This window comes from Protomyctophum parallelum (genome assembly GCF_964188405.1).
Source record: "Protomyctophum parallelum genome assembly, chromosome: 23".
Classification (NCBI taxonomy): Eukaryota; Metazoa; Chordata; class Actinopteri; order Myctophiformes; family Myctophidae; genus Protomyctophum; species Protomyctophum parallelum.
Genome location: NC_139715.1, coordinates 9,318,671 through 9,337,748, shown reverse-complemented (window position 1 = coordinate 9,337,748; position 19,078 = coordinate 9,318,671). Strand labels below are relative to the sequence as shown.

At 42.3% G+C, this 19,078-nt stretch overlaps 1 protein-coding gene across 1 annotated transcript; it reads right to left on the bottom strand.

The window, feature by feature from the left end:
* Nucleotides 1-5,280: 5,280 nt before the first annotated feature.
* On the bottom strand, nt 5,281-9,214 carry LOC310853878 (uncharacterized protein; the record flags this gene model as incomplete). The annotated part of the gene is made up of 4 exons (XM_083758352.1): nt 5,281-5,453; nt 7,487-7,615; nt 8,231-8,393; nt 9,188-9,214. 4 exons carry the CDS (start codon nt 9,212-9,214, stop codon nt 5,281-5,283), a joined length of 492 nt encoding a protein of 163 aa, XP_083614478.1.
* Between the last annotated feature and the right edge of the window lie 9,864 nt (nt 9,215-19,078).

The following is a 19,078-nucleotide window of genomic DNA, read 5'->3' as shown; positions in this document are numbered from 1 at the left end:
TATGACTATGATGATGAAATCAATAAAAAGATATTTATTTCATGGCCCTCGTGGGTGACTGTCTGTGTGATTTATATATATATATATATATACAGTATATATAATTATATATAATACTTTTTTTTTTAACCACACCAATGCTATAGTGTCCCTTCCTATGCCAGTGTTGAATTTGACAGCAGATTTTTTTTTTTTTAAGATTTATTTATTGAAAATGCAGATATTAACAACAAGTTACAGAATCATGATTTCTTTTTTCTTTTTTTTAAACAAGACAAGACAAACTCAAAAAGAAAAGACAAAAAACAGTAAAAACAAACCCCCCCCACCCACCCCCCACCCCAACCCCAGAAAGGAAAACTAAATTTGACAGCAGATTTTGATTACATTTTAGTCTGCTAAATCTGCAGGCAATTTTGTTAGCAAACTCAAAGATGTATTTTTGCAGGCCTTTAATTGGTGACATCGTAATGGCTTATTTTACACTTGTCGTATGCTGAAAATAACCAAAGTTCACTATGCTTTGCAGTGATTTTAACAGCAATTTCCGATTTAGTTTCAGTCTGTCTTGAATACAATTCCAGTTTAGTTTTATCCACATTTTTGTCACCGGCAAAGTTTTAGTTTGCCAGACCGCAACGATGTACTTAAGTTGACCGAGGTCCCCATGCAGGGCCCCTCCTCTTTTCCCCTCTACACCAAATGTCTTCTAACAGCTCTGGTCCGCTGACCGCTGTCTTTCTATATTCACGGAATGTTCACCTATTATGACATGCCCATGCATAGGGTATTTCGTTGACTAAAACTATGACAGAAAATGTTCGACTACCTTTATTAACTGATGAAAGCTACATAAAAGCTAAGCTAAGACGGATCCTATAGTGTTTATAGTTTCAATGTACAGATCTTCTACTGTTAGACTGACGATATCACAAAAACAACACACACACGCACAAAGGTCTCCACCTTTGCATCTCCCTTCCCACTCCCAGTTATCCTTTTCAAATCATCTACTTTCATCATCAAATCATCCTCTTGTCCGTGCCTTTGCCCAAGATGATTTATTTGTTTCTACATTCATTCCTTGATGGAGATCAACTGGGTGTACGTACGGTATCTATTCTTAGTTCTAACAGATCCCCTTTGCAGCCATGTTTGCCCTGGTGCATGCAGTTCAGTTGGTAGTCGAGTTCCCTATTTGCTGGTATGATGCTGTGTACAATAGTTCCTCGTCTCATTTTCACGGAGTGATACGCGTTTTTGGGGGTCTCTCTGGCAGGGAGCATACTCATGCGAACATTTCAGTTGCTGTTGGCAGTAGTCATTGTTTCAAGTTCCCACCGGCTGTCTCGCAGGAGTCCCGACTCCCGACTGCTCCAAGCCGTACTGAATGACCGACAGCTTGCACAGCGTCTTCAGACAAGGGCTTAAGTCTAAGATGTACAGCTCGTCGGTCGTGATTTCTCCACCGAAGAGGACGACGCGATCCCACACCGTGCAACAGCACATCCTGTACATGAACGAACACGGGCCTTCCCCCTTGGCCTTGATCGCCTTCCAGGAGGACGTCTCCGGAGTGAACTTCCACAGGTCGTCGAACGTCCCGTCCGAGTTGTCGCCGCCGAATATGTAGAGCTCTCCATTGTGGGCGAAGGCTGAGTCTGTGTCGAACACCCTGATGTTGTTGTAGTGGATCCGGTTCAAGTTGACGCTGAAACCCCCGAATACAAACATATTCTTCCCTATGATCTTGGCAGTGTGATGATGTAGATCGAGTGCCGGAGTGCCTCGGGTGTTTATCAGCGACCAGAGCATTGCGGCGGCATCCAACTTGTAGATGTCGTTAGTGCATCTGGCCTCCATGTTGAATCCTCCGAAGACATACATGTCGTTGCCTGACGCGCAGGCCGAGTGGCCGAATCTTCCGTCCGGAAGTGTCCCGGAGATCCCAGGCTTGAACCACCCGCGCGTGTCGATTTTGAACGCGTACAGCACGTCGCTGAGCTCGTCGCCCCAATTGACCCCCCCCCCCCAGATGTAGACGGTACGCCCTATGAGGGTGGCGGTGTGGTCCCAGCGGCGCATGGGGGGGAACCTCTCCTCCCACAGTTGCTTTTTCTTTTACAGTGCCAAACATAAAGGTACTCATTGTGTAGTATAGCCAGGACTGTACTTAGTAATGCATTCATGTGTCAATCACTTCAATAGCATTTTATTTGGGTGGAGCTGGTTTTAATTGCGCTGTGTGTTGCTGGGTGGTATAACCTCTAATAATCATTAATCAGTTGTATGTACAGTATGTTCTGGATTTATAATCTAAATCTAGCAAAGCTATCAATTGTAGGAGTATAATGGACAATATTTGTCTCTGAGATGTGGTGGAGTGTAAGTGCATGTAAAGTATGAAAACAATGGAAATACTATAATAAGTAATAGTAGTTTGAAGGACCACAGTAGAAAGAAGCACCTGAGGCTGAGGATAGTGTTATAATTTCTGAGTAGAAACCCCTGCTGTTGTCGTAATTATATTGTATAAAAGAACATGCAAATTGATTTAGATAATTTCACACTGCAGTGTTTACAAGTTACAATACATTATTTAGAAATCACTGCAATGGTATATTGATTGATTGAAAATTGTATTAACAGTTTTTCAAATAATCTTTCATTACTTCTTTGGCAAACACTGCAGGAAGTGGAATTGTTGTACTTAAAGCAGAAGGTAAAAAAGTCAAAATAAAATCAAATTGACTAAAATATTTTATTGAAATTGCACTGTTTACTACTAAGTAACAATAGAATACATCATAAAGGAATCACTGCAATGGTAAGAAGACGTTCAAAAGGCCATAAAATAAAAGCAAAATAGAACAGCGAAATGTTTTACAAACGGCATGCAAAATATAACAAAACAAAAGTGAATGGTAAACAGAGTTGTACATTTTGACCTGCAGGTTTGTCTGTCATAAAGTTGAGAATTCAGTTGCACAGAGCGGAGTTGAATCCTTGGTCTCTGATCCCGACGGCCTTTACTGCATGTCTTCCCCCCATCTCTCTCCCCATTTCCTTTCCTGTCTGCCTACTGTCTGTCCCTCCATACATTTTTTAATAAAAGCGAAAGCCAAAAAAAAGAAAAGAGAGATTGCGTGCACGCTTCCGCCTAGGTGACAGCAGACTGCTGGGCAAGCACTGGTGCTTTGGCATGGGGGGTCAGATAACATATGGAATGTCAGAACAGGTCAGCTCCATATATGGAGATCTAAGGGTGCCAGCAGGGGCAGTGTATTGAGTGTACAGGGTTTGATGAGGGCCCAGGTAGGGCCGGGCCTTAATTTTCAGGCCTGATGAGAACTCTAGTCTTCGCTGGCTGCACTAATAGCTTTTGGATCCCGTCTAGAGATCAGTCAAAAGGAAGACATTGAAGAGGAAGGATGGGTGGGGTAGGATCAACATATGCAATGTCAGAACAGGTCAGCTCCATATATGGAGATCTAAGGGTTTGAAGTTTGAGGTCAGATGTAGAGTTGCATATATGCAGATATAGGTGATGATCCAGTCATCTCCATGTATAGCTATCTATCCAGGGTTTGATCAGATCAATGTATGGAATTAATTATGTACTGGCCATATATGGAGCGTGTCTTGAGTATACAGGGTTTGATGAGGTCAGATCAACATGGAAGGATCAGAACAGGAAGGACGGGTGGGGAAGGATCAACATATGGAATGTCAGAACAGGTCAACTCCATATATGGAGATGTAGAGTTGCAGGTCGGCTCCATATATGCAGATATGAAGTCTAAGGGTCTCCATGATGTCATGAGATGTCACAAGGTGTGACCATATATGATCGGGAGATGCAGGTTTTCATAGTAAATGTGGCCTACGGCTTTTCTGTTTAAGAGGAACGGCACTTCTCACAGATCCAGATGTTTAACTTTGTGACTGATTGATCATCACTACGCGGTTTACATAAATTATCAGACCATTTTCCGTCGCTGTGTTTGTAATCTGCACAGTTCCACTCCATGTATTCTTTCTTTTCGACTCCCCAGTTCCTGCAGAGTAAACGATAAAGAACATCATGATGTATTTAACTAACCACATTGACTCAGTCACTCACAGACAGTGACTTTGATAGAATTACAGTAGAAAAACGTGTCTTACTCTTGGCTTTTTTCCAATGGTGTTCCATTCTCCCATATCCATGTCTTATTATCCATGATCCTTGTCAGTCCAAGCCATGACCTTCCTCCCCTCAATCTTCTGATGAATTTCTGATGATTTGTCAACAATATTAACCATAATTATTTTGATCTACTTCATTTAGATCTTCACTATATTCAAAGAATTGCATGACAATGGGATTGATGATGGACACCCACCTGGCCCAACGGTGCGCACACACTTTACACAAACACCACAAAGACAAAGTGCAATTTACTATTGCATTGAGAGTTAGCGAGCAAGAGACACACACACACACACACACACACACACACACACACACGGAGTGACAGATACACTAACCTCTTCTGCTGGACTGTTGATGACCAACAGATGTCCTCCTGCCTTCAGACATAATTCTCTGCTGTCCTCCCAAGTTTTCAGATCAGTAGATATGAAATAACATCTGCATCCAAACGCCCTCCATCCTTCGGGACAATTCACTAAACGCCAAAAGGGAGTTTTAGTTATGGATGGATTATCAATGCACTGATCATTTCTCGCACATATAGTTTAGTTGTGATACCCATTAGTCAGGGAGGGATGTAGTGGATGGTAAGTAAGCCTATTCAGATGGTGTTTCTGCACCTCTTTTAGAAAATATGTACTGTATGTCAAACTTAAATGCTCTTGAACATGTGACCTGAAATAAAGGTAGCCCTATCGAGTGTCGCAGTCCCGCCCGACGACAGGCCCGGGAAGAGAATTTCGAATTCATTTTTCCCATAGATGTTTCAGAAAGTATTTATTTAAAGACTTGTAAGCCTCGGACAAAGCCAACTCGGAACTCATGACAATAAACAAAAAAAATTGGGCCCGAACAAATAATTAGAAAGAAGAAAAAGAGGGCAGGCACTTTTTTTTTTTTTTTTTTTCTTGAGCAGCAGATATAGGCCGGCACCATCTGAATAGGCATAAAACTCCCTTTTGGTGTTCAGTGAAGTCCCTCCCTAACATTTTAGGCAATTGTCAATATATTTAGTCTTAGTTTTGGTGATCATAGCTTAGTTTCTGTTGTGTTTTTGTCAGTGATTTTTTTTTTTTTCATCCTAGTTAGGCAAAATGAACACGGCCTCTCTCACCTTCATCACATGAGCTTTCTGCTCTTTCTGCTAACTGTTTTATCTCCTGAGTCAGGGCGTCGTTCATCATCTGGAAGTTCAGTGTCAGGTTGTCATATCTGGCCTGGAGCTCCTCTTTCTCCAGGGTCACGTTGGCTGATTTATCTGATGATAAACACAGTGGTGGAAAAAGTACTCAAAAGTTTTGCTTAAGTAAAAATATCAATACCGCAATGTAGAAATACTCGGTTACAAGAATTACAGGAATTCAATATTTACTTGAGTAAAAGTGCATATGATACTATTTAGTATCAAAATGTACTTAAAGTTTAATTTCCAAAAGTACGAAACTACAGTAGAAACTACTCATTATGAATAATGTTCCTTTTCACATGTTTTCAAATGTATAAAAGTACATTGAAAACAGCAAATCTACTAGCTTGACGCATTGTGAGCTTGTAGATCTGCTATTTTCAAATGGCGAGTTGAAATAGTACTTAATTAATAATACAATTAAGAACTAGTAACTAAAGTTTTCAAATAATTGTAGTGGAGTAAAAGTACAATATTTGCCTCTGAGATGTAGTGGAGTAGAAGTAAAAGTATAGAAAAATGGAAATACTCCAGCAAGTTAAAAAAAATCCTCAAATTTGTCCAAGGCCCATTCTGCTCCTTCTCAGAGGAGTCAACCAAACAAAGTCTGCATCATCACTAAGGACCTCATCCGTGACCTGAAGTAGGTCATAAAGGTGTACTTTCTGATCACTAACTCACAAATGAATCATGCAGAGCAGTGGTTACCAGGGGCGCCGTCAGGCTCTCAAAAGTCTGGGGACTTTTATTAATGATGTATTTTGCGGGGAGGGGGGTAGTGACGTCATGACAATTTACAATCTGGCATTTAGCAGACGCTCTTAATCCAGAGCGATTTACATTAAGCAAGAACTAAAAATATTGGCAATATATCACATACATAAAAAGTAGTTACAATGACAGCTTGAACTTCACTAACTGTCCACTTAAACTTCAAACGTCTTAGGCTTCAAGTTACTTGAAAACATGAATGTAGTCTGTAGAATTGTGTGTGTGTGTGTGTGTGTGTGTGTGTGTGTGTGTGTGTGTGTGTGTGTGTGTGTGTGTGTGTGTGTGTGTGTGTGTGTGTGTGTGTGTGTGTGTGTGTGTGTGTGTGTGTGTGTGTGTGTGTGTGTGTGTGTGTGTGTGTGTGTGTGAGTGAGAGAGAGAGCATTTGGCTAAGGGGGAATGCCAAATGCAAGCAGGTCCTGTCAACGTCGTGTGGACGTCTTTTTGCAACGTATCCTGGTCGTATCCTGAGTTTGACTGTCAGGTCGTATCGACGACGTTGTATGGACGTCGTATGGACGTCTGGCTGGGACGGCGACTAGGACGTGGGCTTTGGTGGTTTACAGAGAGGTCTGTGTGTGACGTTGTATGGACGTCGTATGAACGTCCTGTGAGAAGGGGCTGCTTTGCTGCAGGTTCGTTTGGCTAAGGGGAATGCCAAATGCAAGCAGGTCCTGTCAACGTCGTATGGACGTCATATGGACGTCTTTTTGCTTGCAACGTATCCTGGTCGTATCGTGAGTTTGACAGGTCGTATCGACGACGTTGTATGGACGTCGTATGGACGGACTCTGGCTGAGACGGCGACTGTACGTTTTGGGGTTTGGCGCTTTACAGAGAGGTCTGTGTGACGTCGTATGGACGTCGTATGGACGTCGTAAGGACGTCCTGTGAGAACGTAACAACGGCTGCAGCCTGCGGGAAGGTGCCTGCAGGCCCTAGGCCAACGACGGCCAACGACACCTAGTGGCAGCTTTCGGAACGGCATCCATGGCCATTAGTCTGCTGGTAGCTTTATACACAGTGGTAGAAAGTAACTAAGTACATGATGTGTACTCAGTTACTTTCTACCACTGTGATCAACACAAACTGTCGCTAGTCGCCACTGTTCACGATGAGGTCAAGCCGCTGTGTGGAAATGTATTTTTGAGGAGAAGAAAAGTCAACCATCCTCATCAGGCATTTTGTAATGAATTATTAACATATAGAATGAAGTACTAGTGAATCCACACAATTGAAAGTGAAGCACAGTTGGTATAGGGTTCTTGTGTGCGAAATAAGGGTAATTTTATTTTTGTTCACTGCATGAAATTGACCTTTGACCTTCTGATACTCACAGTGCACGACTATGTCTACGGTTCTCAGTGTGAAAATAGCAAACAGCAGCATGAGAATCACTGCACACAGTCCGACGATGTTTATCTGGATGTCGAGCTGTCTCTGGACGATGACTTCTCTCCGGACAGCTGGAGAACAGTAGTACAATAGAGTTCAACTTTAATGTGATTCAATGCTCACTTCAATGTTTCATTTCAAAGAACAGAGGGGGTGTGTGTGTGTGTGTGTGTGTGTGTGTGTGTGTGTGTCTGTGTGTGTGTGTGTGTGTGTGTGTGTGTGTGTGTGTGTGTGTGTGTGTGTGTGTGTGTGTGCACGTGCGGGGTGCACTAAACTCATTCATCTTCAATTTCTTCAGGGAACTTAATATGCCTGATAAAAAAGGCAAATTTATCTAAAATGTCACACAATGAAATGAGAGGAGAAACAGGAGCAGGCATTTAATACCAATTTAGAATGTCATCCATGCAACATGGTGGCATATGCCTTGTTAGCATTTGGTAAATACTACTTCAAATATTGGGCGATGTGAGAAGAGAGTGTACTGTATCAAGGTTAATTAAATAAGGTTAGGAAGCGAAGACCGTACGGCGGACTCCATGTTGAAGGAAAGAAAGGGAAGCTAAACGAGGAAGTGTTGGCTGCATATAGCCCATTGCGCATGTTTCTTTCCTTCCAGGGAGCAACATGGAGTCCACCGTACGGTCTTCGCTTCCTTTCCTCTTTTAATAGTCCTTGCACTGTACCTGGATGTGCTGTAACCCCCTGTGAGCCACGGTCGGCTCCTCCATCGACGCGCACCACTGTCTCCTCCTCCACTCTGTTCTCCTCCTGCCTCTGCTCCCTGGCTCCTCCACCGCGCCTCACACGCCTCGATGTGCCTGGCTGCTCAGAAATATCTACAGACATCTGAAGGAAGGATGAAAAAGAGAATTAGTAAATGTTAATAGTGTACATATGCATTAGTGAAGTGATATGTTTTGGTTAAAACAAAACGACTTTTGTTAAATCACTATATTCTAATAGTAATCATTGCTATAGAGTGTTTGTTAAGTAACAGGTGTCTCCCTGTCTCTCCAGCACTTTAATAAACAGATAATTCATTGTCAGGTAGGTGATGAAATTTCCGCCAATCGGGAGAAAGTAGCCATTCATCAGCTTTATTTTAAGTGTTCCATCACTTACAATTCCACTTGTTCAATCTGTATCCTGACCGAGTTCTCAATCCTGATTGGATAAAATTGGTATCCCAACCTGAAAATGCATTTTCTGTTTAATAAAAAGCTGGAGAGACATCTCCAGACTCCTGTTACTAGTGAACAAACACTCTATAGGAATGAGTAGACTACTATCACAATATAGAGCTTAACACTTATTGTAACCTCACTTTTACCCTACCTTTAAGTGATTACAATAAAGGACATTATAATATAGTGTAAATGTTATCTTACTCACTTTGTTATCTACGTTGTCCTACATTGGGATTCGTTATCGCAGAGTTGACACTGAACCAAACAAATCGTTTCAGACACACATGTGATGCATGCACCAACCAACAGAATAACCAAGTCTTGACCGCAAAATGTATGCGTTGTTAACGTACTGTAACAAACAGTTTGGCTTTCAGATGGTTGAATTCTGTGAAACCCTGCAGGGCGGGCAAAGTGAATGAAACTCTCCCCCAACCCCTGCTGTCGATGTACCCTCATACAATTGGCCAGTAAAGTCATTCTGACTGAATAAATAAAAAGCGTTCAATTTTAGTAGTGTTCATATAGTGGTGACACTGCGACTGTGGTATTAATAATAACTATTAATGTATTATGTAAATTTATGTTACAAATAATGACTCTGAACATCATGGGTAGGCTTTGTGGTACAACGGCACTATAGTCATGAGTGACATTCTTTCTCTAGCAGGAAACAGTTACAGCTCCCCCCTTCCTGTCTGCTATTATATATCGTGCAACAAAACGCCAGTGCTGTTTGATTGTTAAATATATTATTTATTTATTTTGTTGCAAAATTAAGTAGGCCTATTATAAGAGTAAGCATATGCTGTATAGTATGTTACTTCAGTATTCAGAAAGATAATTGGTAAAAGTATTGGTTAATGTGCATTTTAATATTATGCATTAAGTGACTACCGTACAATATAATGCACTATATTTCAAAATAATGTTTAAAGGATATCTTACTCTCTTTGTCAATATCCGTGTTGTCCTACATAGTCTTCACTGTGGCAGTATAGTCTGAGCTGTCTGCTGTTCTAGTCTGACTTCAACACTGTCAAACCAAAGCAAGTAGTTTCAGAGACACTTGACTGTGCGTTCATGCAAAACATAGTACACTTGAGGTGATGAAGTGACCACTGAACAGTTCTCTTCACCTACCTACAGTAGTACCACCTGCCTCAAATTAATTCTGGTGACAATGTGATTAGACTGTAATAAGGATAACTAACAATGTGTGATGCCAGTTTGTGGTTAAAAACACAGCCCCCCTCATCCTGTCTGCTATATTTCACGCAGCAAATGTAGCAGTGCTGTTGGTATTGGTATATATTATTTGCCTTTAGTCAAACAGCCAACATGAATTAGCAACGATAGTACAGTATGCCTATAAAAACAAAAACAGGGATATGGGCTAAGATTAGTGTTTTTGTAACACTTGCTATATTATGCTATACATCCCACTGTTTCTCAACCAATGGTCCATTGACTACTAATAATAATGACTCAACCAGACAATCTGGTGCACTAGTTCCCCCTCTTGAGATTCTAACTCCCTTTTGAATTCTGTTGAATTTCTTGACCTCCAACTTGTCAGTAAATGACTACATGGACGGTCATAATAGGTCACCGGGTCATTCAGTTCACTGTTTCTCAACTAGTGGAAAGACATTTTTAAATATCTACAAATCTTTCTTACATTACTGTAACTAAATGCATGGTCAGGGACCACATGCAATACCTTCACGGACCACCAGTGGTCCACGGACCACCTGTTGAAAACCCAGGGGGTTATGTGGAGATGAGTTTTCAGACTGGCGAGATAGTCAGCATGCCTTGACTGGGATGGACATCATTACACAGGGAGAGGAGAGGATTCTATGGGTAGGAGTCCTACCGTAGGACACTTGGAAGTGAGGGCCAGGGTGTTGTAGTAGGGAAGGGACAGACAGATGCCCTGTGTGTGTTAGTGAAGTGTTGCAGGAACCTACAGTAGTTGGTACAGATAGAACGTGGCAGGCAACATAGTCCCTGAGTGAGTGATGTAGTAGTATAGTTTTGTGACATGGAAATACTTACAGGTACAACCAGCAGCAAAACACAGCATCCCCAAACACAGAGCAGCAACTCTGAAAGGCCTTCTCACTGTCCTGCAACAAAAACCTTTACACGTCAAAGAAATGATAATGATAGTTTTATACCACATCCTGAATTAATTCGGAATCATCTTTTACTGATGAAAGAAAGTAAATGCCTTGTTTTTGTACAACAATCTATTTTTCCACTTTGAAACAGAGACGGACACACACACACACACACACACACACACACACACACACACACACACACACACACACACACACACACACACACACACACACACACACACACACACACACACACACACACACACACACACACACACACACACAGAGAGAGAGAGAAAAGCATGTGGCAGCAGAAGAAAGTTTCAGAACATGCATGAGTGATCACACATTGACCACTTTGTTGCGTACTTTGTTCTTGAAAAGAAAAGAGACAGGAAGCTGAAGGCAGAGACGTGCAATACACACACAGGTCTCTGAACGGAATCAAACCGGGCGGGCGGGCACGCTGCTGTTGTGTGGTCGATGCAGCTTCCTGTCAACCACTGGTGCAGCTCTGTCTGCCTATATCTTCATGTGTACAACTCTGACCACAACAAGAACAAAAGTGTATGTGCTGTGAGTGAGTTGACCATAGCTAGTTAACCTCCTAAACCCTAGGGGTCTTCAACAGGGGGTCCGGGACCCCTATAGTTACTATAGAGGAGTGTCCCGGAATCTAATATTTTCACCTTTATTGCTGCCTACTTAATTGATTTGTTCAATCGTGCACAATTGAGGTATTACTCAGAAATATATATACTGTTGCTAAAGCTTGAAACTGTTATTCCAGTGTTTGTTTAAATAATCCAAACCAATCTCTTTTACATTATTTATTACACATAATCAAAGTACAGATTGGTAGTATTTACAAATGGATTCAGTTTGCCTGTTGGCCTAATCTCTAGATTGCGAGAATAGCAAGATTAAACAAGACAGTAATAATTAAATCAGATCAGTGGTGATCAGGTAGATCAGTGGATATCAGATAGTTATCAGATAGGTAATTAAAACCTGTATGGAAACAAAGAAACACAAATAGTACATTATGTTTACAGCTATTTAACTGGTATACTATATGCGATGATACATTGTTATTACAGAAATAGAATGAACATACCGTTAGTCCATTTAGATGTTAGATCATGTGTTTACACGGCTCAATTCTTAGTTGCAAGGCCTATCTAAAGCTTGGTCTCAATCACTAGGATGTCTACTCAGTAGGTTGTTTTGAAGAAAAGAGAGAGAAAACAGTTCTTTCTTGCTTTTTCACCCAGAGAGGCGGACCTGACCTACCCAGGGGGTCGGTTGGTGGCCAGCTAAAATGGGGAACTCCCTGCTCCATAGGGTGCCATGCAATTCCATGCATACAACATATAGCAAAAGCATTAAATGGTATGAATAACTCCACAAGGAGGGCACCTAATCTTGAACCCTAGCATCCCTATTCTGTGGAAAACCTGAGCCAAAAATAGCAGAGCTACAAGCTCAGCTTGTATTTTCGGCAAAGAAGTTTTGTTATTATTTGGTGTAAGTTTTGGTGTAATTAAAAAACAGTAAGACGCCTGAGGGTGAGAAGCGATGTCGCCCCAAAGGGCGAGGTCGCATGAGACTGCTGGGCGAGTGCTGGCGCTTTGGAAATGGGGGGGGGTCAGATCAACATATCTGAATGGGTAACGGCAGACTGCTGTGCGAGCGCTGGTGCTTTGGCATGGGGGGTAAGATCTTAATTTTCGGGCCTGTTAAGAACTTTAGTTTTCGCCGTCTTTCTGTACGCAGCTGCACTAATAACTTATGGGGCAGGCCCGTCTGAGTTTAAATGGACAGGTATCAGTCAAAAGGGAGACATCGAAGAGGAAGGAAGGATGGGGAAGGATTAACAGAACAGAACAGGTCAGCTCCTTATATGGAGATCTAAGGGTTTGAGTTTTGAGGTCAGATGTGGGGTTGCTGGCCAAAATTGAAGACATCAGGGATCTCCATAGGCTTAAAATTTATGACATGAGGGATCTCCATTCCTGATGATGTCACATGATGTCACATGCTCCATCCCTGATGACGTCACGTGATGTCACGATGACCTGGGGGCTTGCCTGGGGTGACCAACCAACCAACACACTGACAGGAAATGCTAGATTCCATAGTAAAAGAATGTCAAGTTGACTTAGTATTGATGAAAGTCTGATGATACACATTAACATGAATTAAACATACACTGGTGATTGTGCTGTCAAACTAGTCTATGGAACTAATTATGAAATCTATAAAAAAATGGTTTAATCTGCAGATTGGAACAATTGTATCATGTAATGTAATAAGGGGTCCCTGCTTCATTTCCCTCTCAGCATCCCTGTCCTAAACCATTCATTCTCTGCTAGCCCTCTTAGACACTTCAAAATTCTCCTGTCTTCAGATTTTTGGATCCAGTATTGTGAATGCCAAGAGTTTAATTATGATCAAGCCAATTAGCCAAACCATCCGAAAACGAAATGACCCTAGTATGCCCTATTAATGAATGTTCATAAGCGCACTACCACCACTAGATGGCAGCATTAGAACACAAACTCCGTGTTTGTTAAACGTCAAATGAGGCATTTATTTTGTTTATTTTATTGGCAAAGTGGCCGATCCAAAACGTCATTATGCTAGCAATTGGCAATTGGTTTTCACTTTTAATCCCCATATTAAATATGTTTTCCACAATTGAAAGGACGCTAGGGTGGTTTGAAGTAACTATAATTGGTCCCAGCATCTCGCAGACTCGCACTACAGATTAGGTCAATAGAGTTCAATGGAATGAACTTGACCTCATTCGATCCCCCGTGGTGGCACACAGTGACATCAACGTAAACACAGTCAGATTTCTGTTGCATTTATCAGTAACACATAACAAGTTTTGCAGGATTGACACACAACACAGACATCACGGAAGCAGTATAGTATGGGCGTGCTGCCGTGCTGAATGGGCGTCCCCAGCCCAGCCCACCCTACACAGTGAATTTGTTTTAACAAAACAACCACCACAGATCTTCTCCCAGGTGCGCTCGCCTCTCTTTCTTGACGCGCGACGGACGGGACGCGCACCATGGGAACCCCGGCTGGCGCTGCGCTCAGGCCGCTGCTCACAGCCCTCCGAGGCGGCGGTGGCCGTGGTGGTTCTGATCATCATCTCCGACTGTCTCCATGTTGTAGACACCTGAATGGACAGGCTGCAACCACCACCGCCGCCGCCGATGCTGCTGCTACTGCCACGACCATCAATACCAGCTGTGTCCCCACCAGCACCAACACCGTCCCGGGGGCATATAAAAGCATTAAAGACCTGCCAGGACCAAGTGTGGCTACCACGGTGTATGGGTTGTTTGTGAAGGGATACGCCACTAGGACCCACCACATGCAAGTAATGTCACTTTTTTCACATTATAATTAGGCTTAGGCCTATTGCCCCCTCTGCGGTGGTGGAATATTCTATAAACTTACTGTTGGCTACTTTGATAACGTATTTTTTTATACTTACTACTTACGTTACCTACTCCACTACATCTCAGATCCAACTATTGTATACATTTATTTGAAAACAGTTTGTAGATTTTGATTATTCTTACAACACACATTAACCACTTCTACAAGCTTTGCTATGCACTGTGTTATTTTCAAAATATTTGAAAACTTTAAATGAGACATTCTGCACAAGGAGTAATTTTAGAACATTTTGATACGAATACTTTTACTCAAGTAAATTTGGAATTCTGGACTTTACTTGTAACAGTATTTTTACATTGCAGTATTAATGTTGATTGATTCAATTGAATAGTTTATTGAACATAAGTGTAAAAACAGCAACAGAGTACAGTCAAGTTCAAAAGGGATAGCACCAAAAAAAGTCCTTGTGGTCTTGTTTCCATTAAGGCCCTATGCAATCAATTCATAGACATGACATGAAGAATAACAACTATCATCTATAACAAAAAAAGGGGAAAAAAGTATGTACTATGTACAGAGTGAGGAAAAGTGACCTTTTAAAGGGGGGAGGATCATTTCCTCTACCTTGGGCCTGCTGAAAGGTGGATCTTCAGGCCTGTTTTAAAATATGTAAGTGATCTGGATTTTTTGAGGGAGGGGGTCAAGTAATGGCCTACTTTTTCCACCACTGTGCTTTATTGTGCTTTATTTGTTCTCCAATGTTGACTTTCTTCTCCTTCCAACTCGTGTTGTATTGTAGTAGGCTATGTGTAGCCCAGTGTAGCCTGTTGGTCACCTTAGGGCTTAGGGCTATTAGTAAGGGCATTTTATCAGGTATTTGACCAATCTGGGAACTAAATCGTTACCAAGAAATTTCTTCACCAATGTGTTTCTAAAGGTGTCTAATAACATGTACTAAAAGTTTGAAATTCAACTCCCGGGGGAAATTGAATTATTAGCATAATATGTGACCATACCCATAACATCCTATATAAAGAAAAAATGTCCACATTTCATCATTCTTTCAGTAGCATGTGACATATGAAACTAGGGGGTTTGAATGATTCTGAATCCATTCCAAGCATTAGTTTTGCACAAAAAACACTCCTTGGGAGGAAAACGGCCATAGCCGTCATCACAAACGTGATGAGGTCAGCACATTAGGTCAAGTGGATATAGCCTAATTTAGCCCAAGGAGTGTTCTTTGTGCAAAACTAATGCTTGGAATGGATTCAGAATCATGAAAAAACCCTAGTTTCATATGTCACATGCTACTTAAAGAATGATGAAATTTTGACTTTTTGGCCTTATATAGGATGTTATGGGTATGGTCACATATTATGCTAATAACTCAATTTCCCACAGGAGTTGAATTTCAAACTTTTAGTACATGTTATTAGACACCTTTAGAAACACATTGGTGAAGAAATTTCTTGGTAACGATTTAGTTCCCAGATTTTCATAGATTTCTCTTACTATATAGGTCAATAGGATTTCTAGTTTATTGTGCAAAATAATTGAATTGGCACTATCCAGTTACATATAGTGACATTGAAGGCTCTAAAACGGCTATTGCCTTCATCAACCAAAACATTTGCGTTGGTTGTATCTTGTACTGGCACTACCGCCTGCACTAGTTTGTTTGGAAAATCTCATTAGGTCAATACATAATCTTTTACTGTTGCCCCTATAGTTTATTTATGTTCTAAACATTATGTCTTTGATGATGCCATCAGTTTATTAAAATATCTATCTATCTATCTATCTATCTATCTATCTATCTATCTATCTATCTATCTATCTATCTATCTATCTATCTATCTATCTATCTATCTATCTATCTATCTATCTATCTATCTATCTATCTATCTATCTATCTATCTCACGCACTGTGCAATGCAAAGTTGCAAACTAATACGTAAGTGCGCTCCCGGTGCGCATATCCGTATGTACGTATATGCCGTTGGATATGGAATCCCACGCATTCTCGCTTACATTTATTTATGTTTCGTTCATCGTAGGTCGAACACAAGCGCATTTACGGGCCGATCTGGCGGTCCAAGTTCGGAGCGCTGGAGGTGATCAACGTGGCGTCTCCGGAGCTCATAGCCCAGGTGATCAGACAGGAGGGTCGCTACCCCGTCCGCACCGACCTCCCTCACTGGAGGGAGTACCGGGACCTCCGAGGACAGGCCTACGGACTGCATGTGGAGTGAGTGAGTGGGTGGCAGTGTTGATTTTGACAGCAACATTTTGACTTAGTTTTGGACGGTCATGCAGTCAAAAGAATAAAATTCTTTTAAGTTTTAGTCATCTGAAAGGTTTTGCTTTTAGTCTAGTTGTAGTCGACTAGCTCTACAGTTGAGTTAGTCGACTTTTTTTTTTTTTTTTGGCAGGCCTTGGCAGGTCGTAATGGCTGATTTTACTCTCTCAATACTACTCTTTCAATCTACAAGCTCACGAAGTGTCGCACTGTGACACGCGTGAGATTGTAGGCTTGTAGGTGTACTCTTTAGCCTGCAGAGTACACCTTCCCTATGTCACTGATCACATGACCCCAAGTTGTAGACCTCCACTTCTAGGCTAAACAGGGGGGGGGGGGGATTATTCTTTTCACTTATTTTCACACAACAACTCTAAAGGTATATTAATGACATAGTTCAATGTTGAAAATGAATGGTATTCCCTTGTCTACCATCCCACCATCCCTCCATTTCAGCACGGGTCCAGAGTGGTACCGTATCCGCAGCGCCCTCAACCCCAAGATGCTGAAACTGCGTGAGGTGTCGGCCTACGCCCCCGTCATCCACCAGGTGGTCAGCGACCTGCTCCAGCGCATCGAGGTGCTCCGCCTACGCAGCCCAGACGGGGCCACCATCTCAGACCTGCCCGCCGAACTCTACAGATTTGGGTTTGAAGGTGGGGGAATCGGGCCTAAAACCATGTAAACTACGTGGGCCATTTCAATCTCGGTTGGTCAAGGACATTATAAAATGTTGCCCTAGGGATGCAATAGCAGAATATGTCAATGAATTCCTGTGCTAGTTATACCGGGATGCAACTTTGATGGAAGCATTTAATCTTTTTTCAAAAAGGAGCTTATAAAATGAAATGACATCCCGATTTGAAAAAGCTAATTTAAACCATTGTGGAGCTTGGCTGGAACGAATAGCTGCATTTCCTCTGCATTGGACCACCCCTCCCCCATGTGGGGGGTAAAATGGAGGCGATAGAATATGCTCCCTTCCGTGTGAAACTATTAAGCAACTTAATAGTTAGTCATTAGACTCTCAACCCACACCTCCTGAGATCAAATCCCACTGCCACTACTATTTATCAACCGCGGAAGCCACGAGAGACTCCACCGAGCGTGCTAAAGCGCGCAAGTTGCTGTGTGGAACATTGCGAAGTTCGCTTGAGCCGACTCAGCCCCGTTGGAGTTGCAACAGAGGCACAGAATAGTAAACCCTCGTCCCCCAGAGTACCGCTAGTTGGGGAAAGTCCCGGGACATCAAAAACAAAACTATCTTAGTGGTTGTCGGTTCATCTGTGACTGAATACATTTTTAAATGCTATATCTTTTGTCAAGTGACAAATAACCCAAAGTATAAAAGAAAACCAAAACTAACTAAACTAAAACCCGCTTTAGAAACTAATTTAAACTAACTAAAACTAAACTAAAAATGGAAAAATACAAAACTAATTGTAATCTTTTGCGTCCTCCCTGCTCGCATGCAGGGATCTCATCCATCCTGTTCGAGACGCGCCTGGGCTGTCTCCTGGAGGACATCCCGGAGGACACCCTGCGCTTCATCTCCGCCGTCAACTCCATGCTGACGCTGTCCGAGACGGTCCTGTTCATGCCCCGCTGGACCCGCGCCTTCCTGCCCCACTGGGACCGCTTCGTCCAGGCCTGGGACGACCTCTACGACGTAGGTAGGTGAGAGAGAGAGACAGAGCACAGTGGTCCTCGACCTTTTCAGGCCACACCCATGGACGAATATCCTGACTACGCCAGATGGGGGCTTGGATAGTCTGGGATCGCTCGGGATTGGCGTTGGACGAACGAATCGGCGTCAGCTACAGGCGGGATCTTGGCGAGAACGGGTGTGACGCCATCGAGAAGCGCCTGTTGCAATTGTATGTCCTATCGCCTTAAAATTGGAAAATCATCTTCTATTCTTGAAAGCAAGCGAAGACATGACCTACACATCCGACACAATCGTGAGGGGTTTCTAAAAAGTGTTGAATCTAATGAATCAGACGTTCGTTAACACTGTTGTCGTTCGCAGGGGTTGTTTACTTTCCTGCTGCTGCAGCTACTGTACCAACTACTGTGTCATGTAGACACGTCAATATGATTGACATACAGTAGGCTACCTCAAAAAGGTGATGACTCCACTGAGTCTTTGTACTGATGAGGTGCTCAAAGTTAAAAAAAAAATATATATATATATCTGAAAGAATATATATTCAAAGATTTGTGCCGCATTTTCACGATAAAAAAAAAATAGCAGACCTACAAGCTTGTAGCGCACCACTCGGTGGCGCGCTATGAGCTTGTAGATCTGCTATTTTTCAATAGCTAAAGTATAACATAATGCTTAGTGAAAACACCAAAAGGGGTTCCCGCCCAGAATGGTTACTATACTTCGACATACCATTGGTCCGATCGACTACCTACCCCAAACCCTCACTCTAACCATAACCGCAAGCACGGGGCAGCACACCTAAACCTAACCCCAACCCTCTCCCG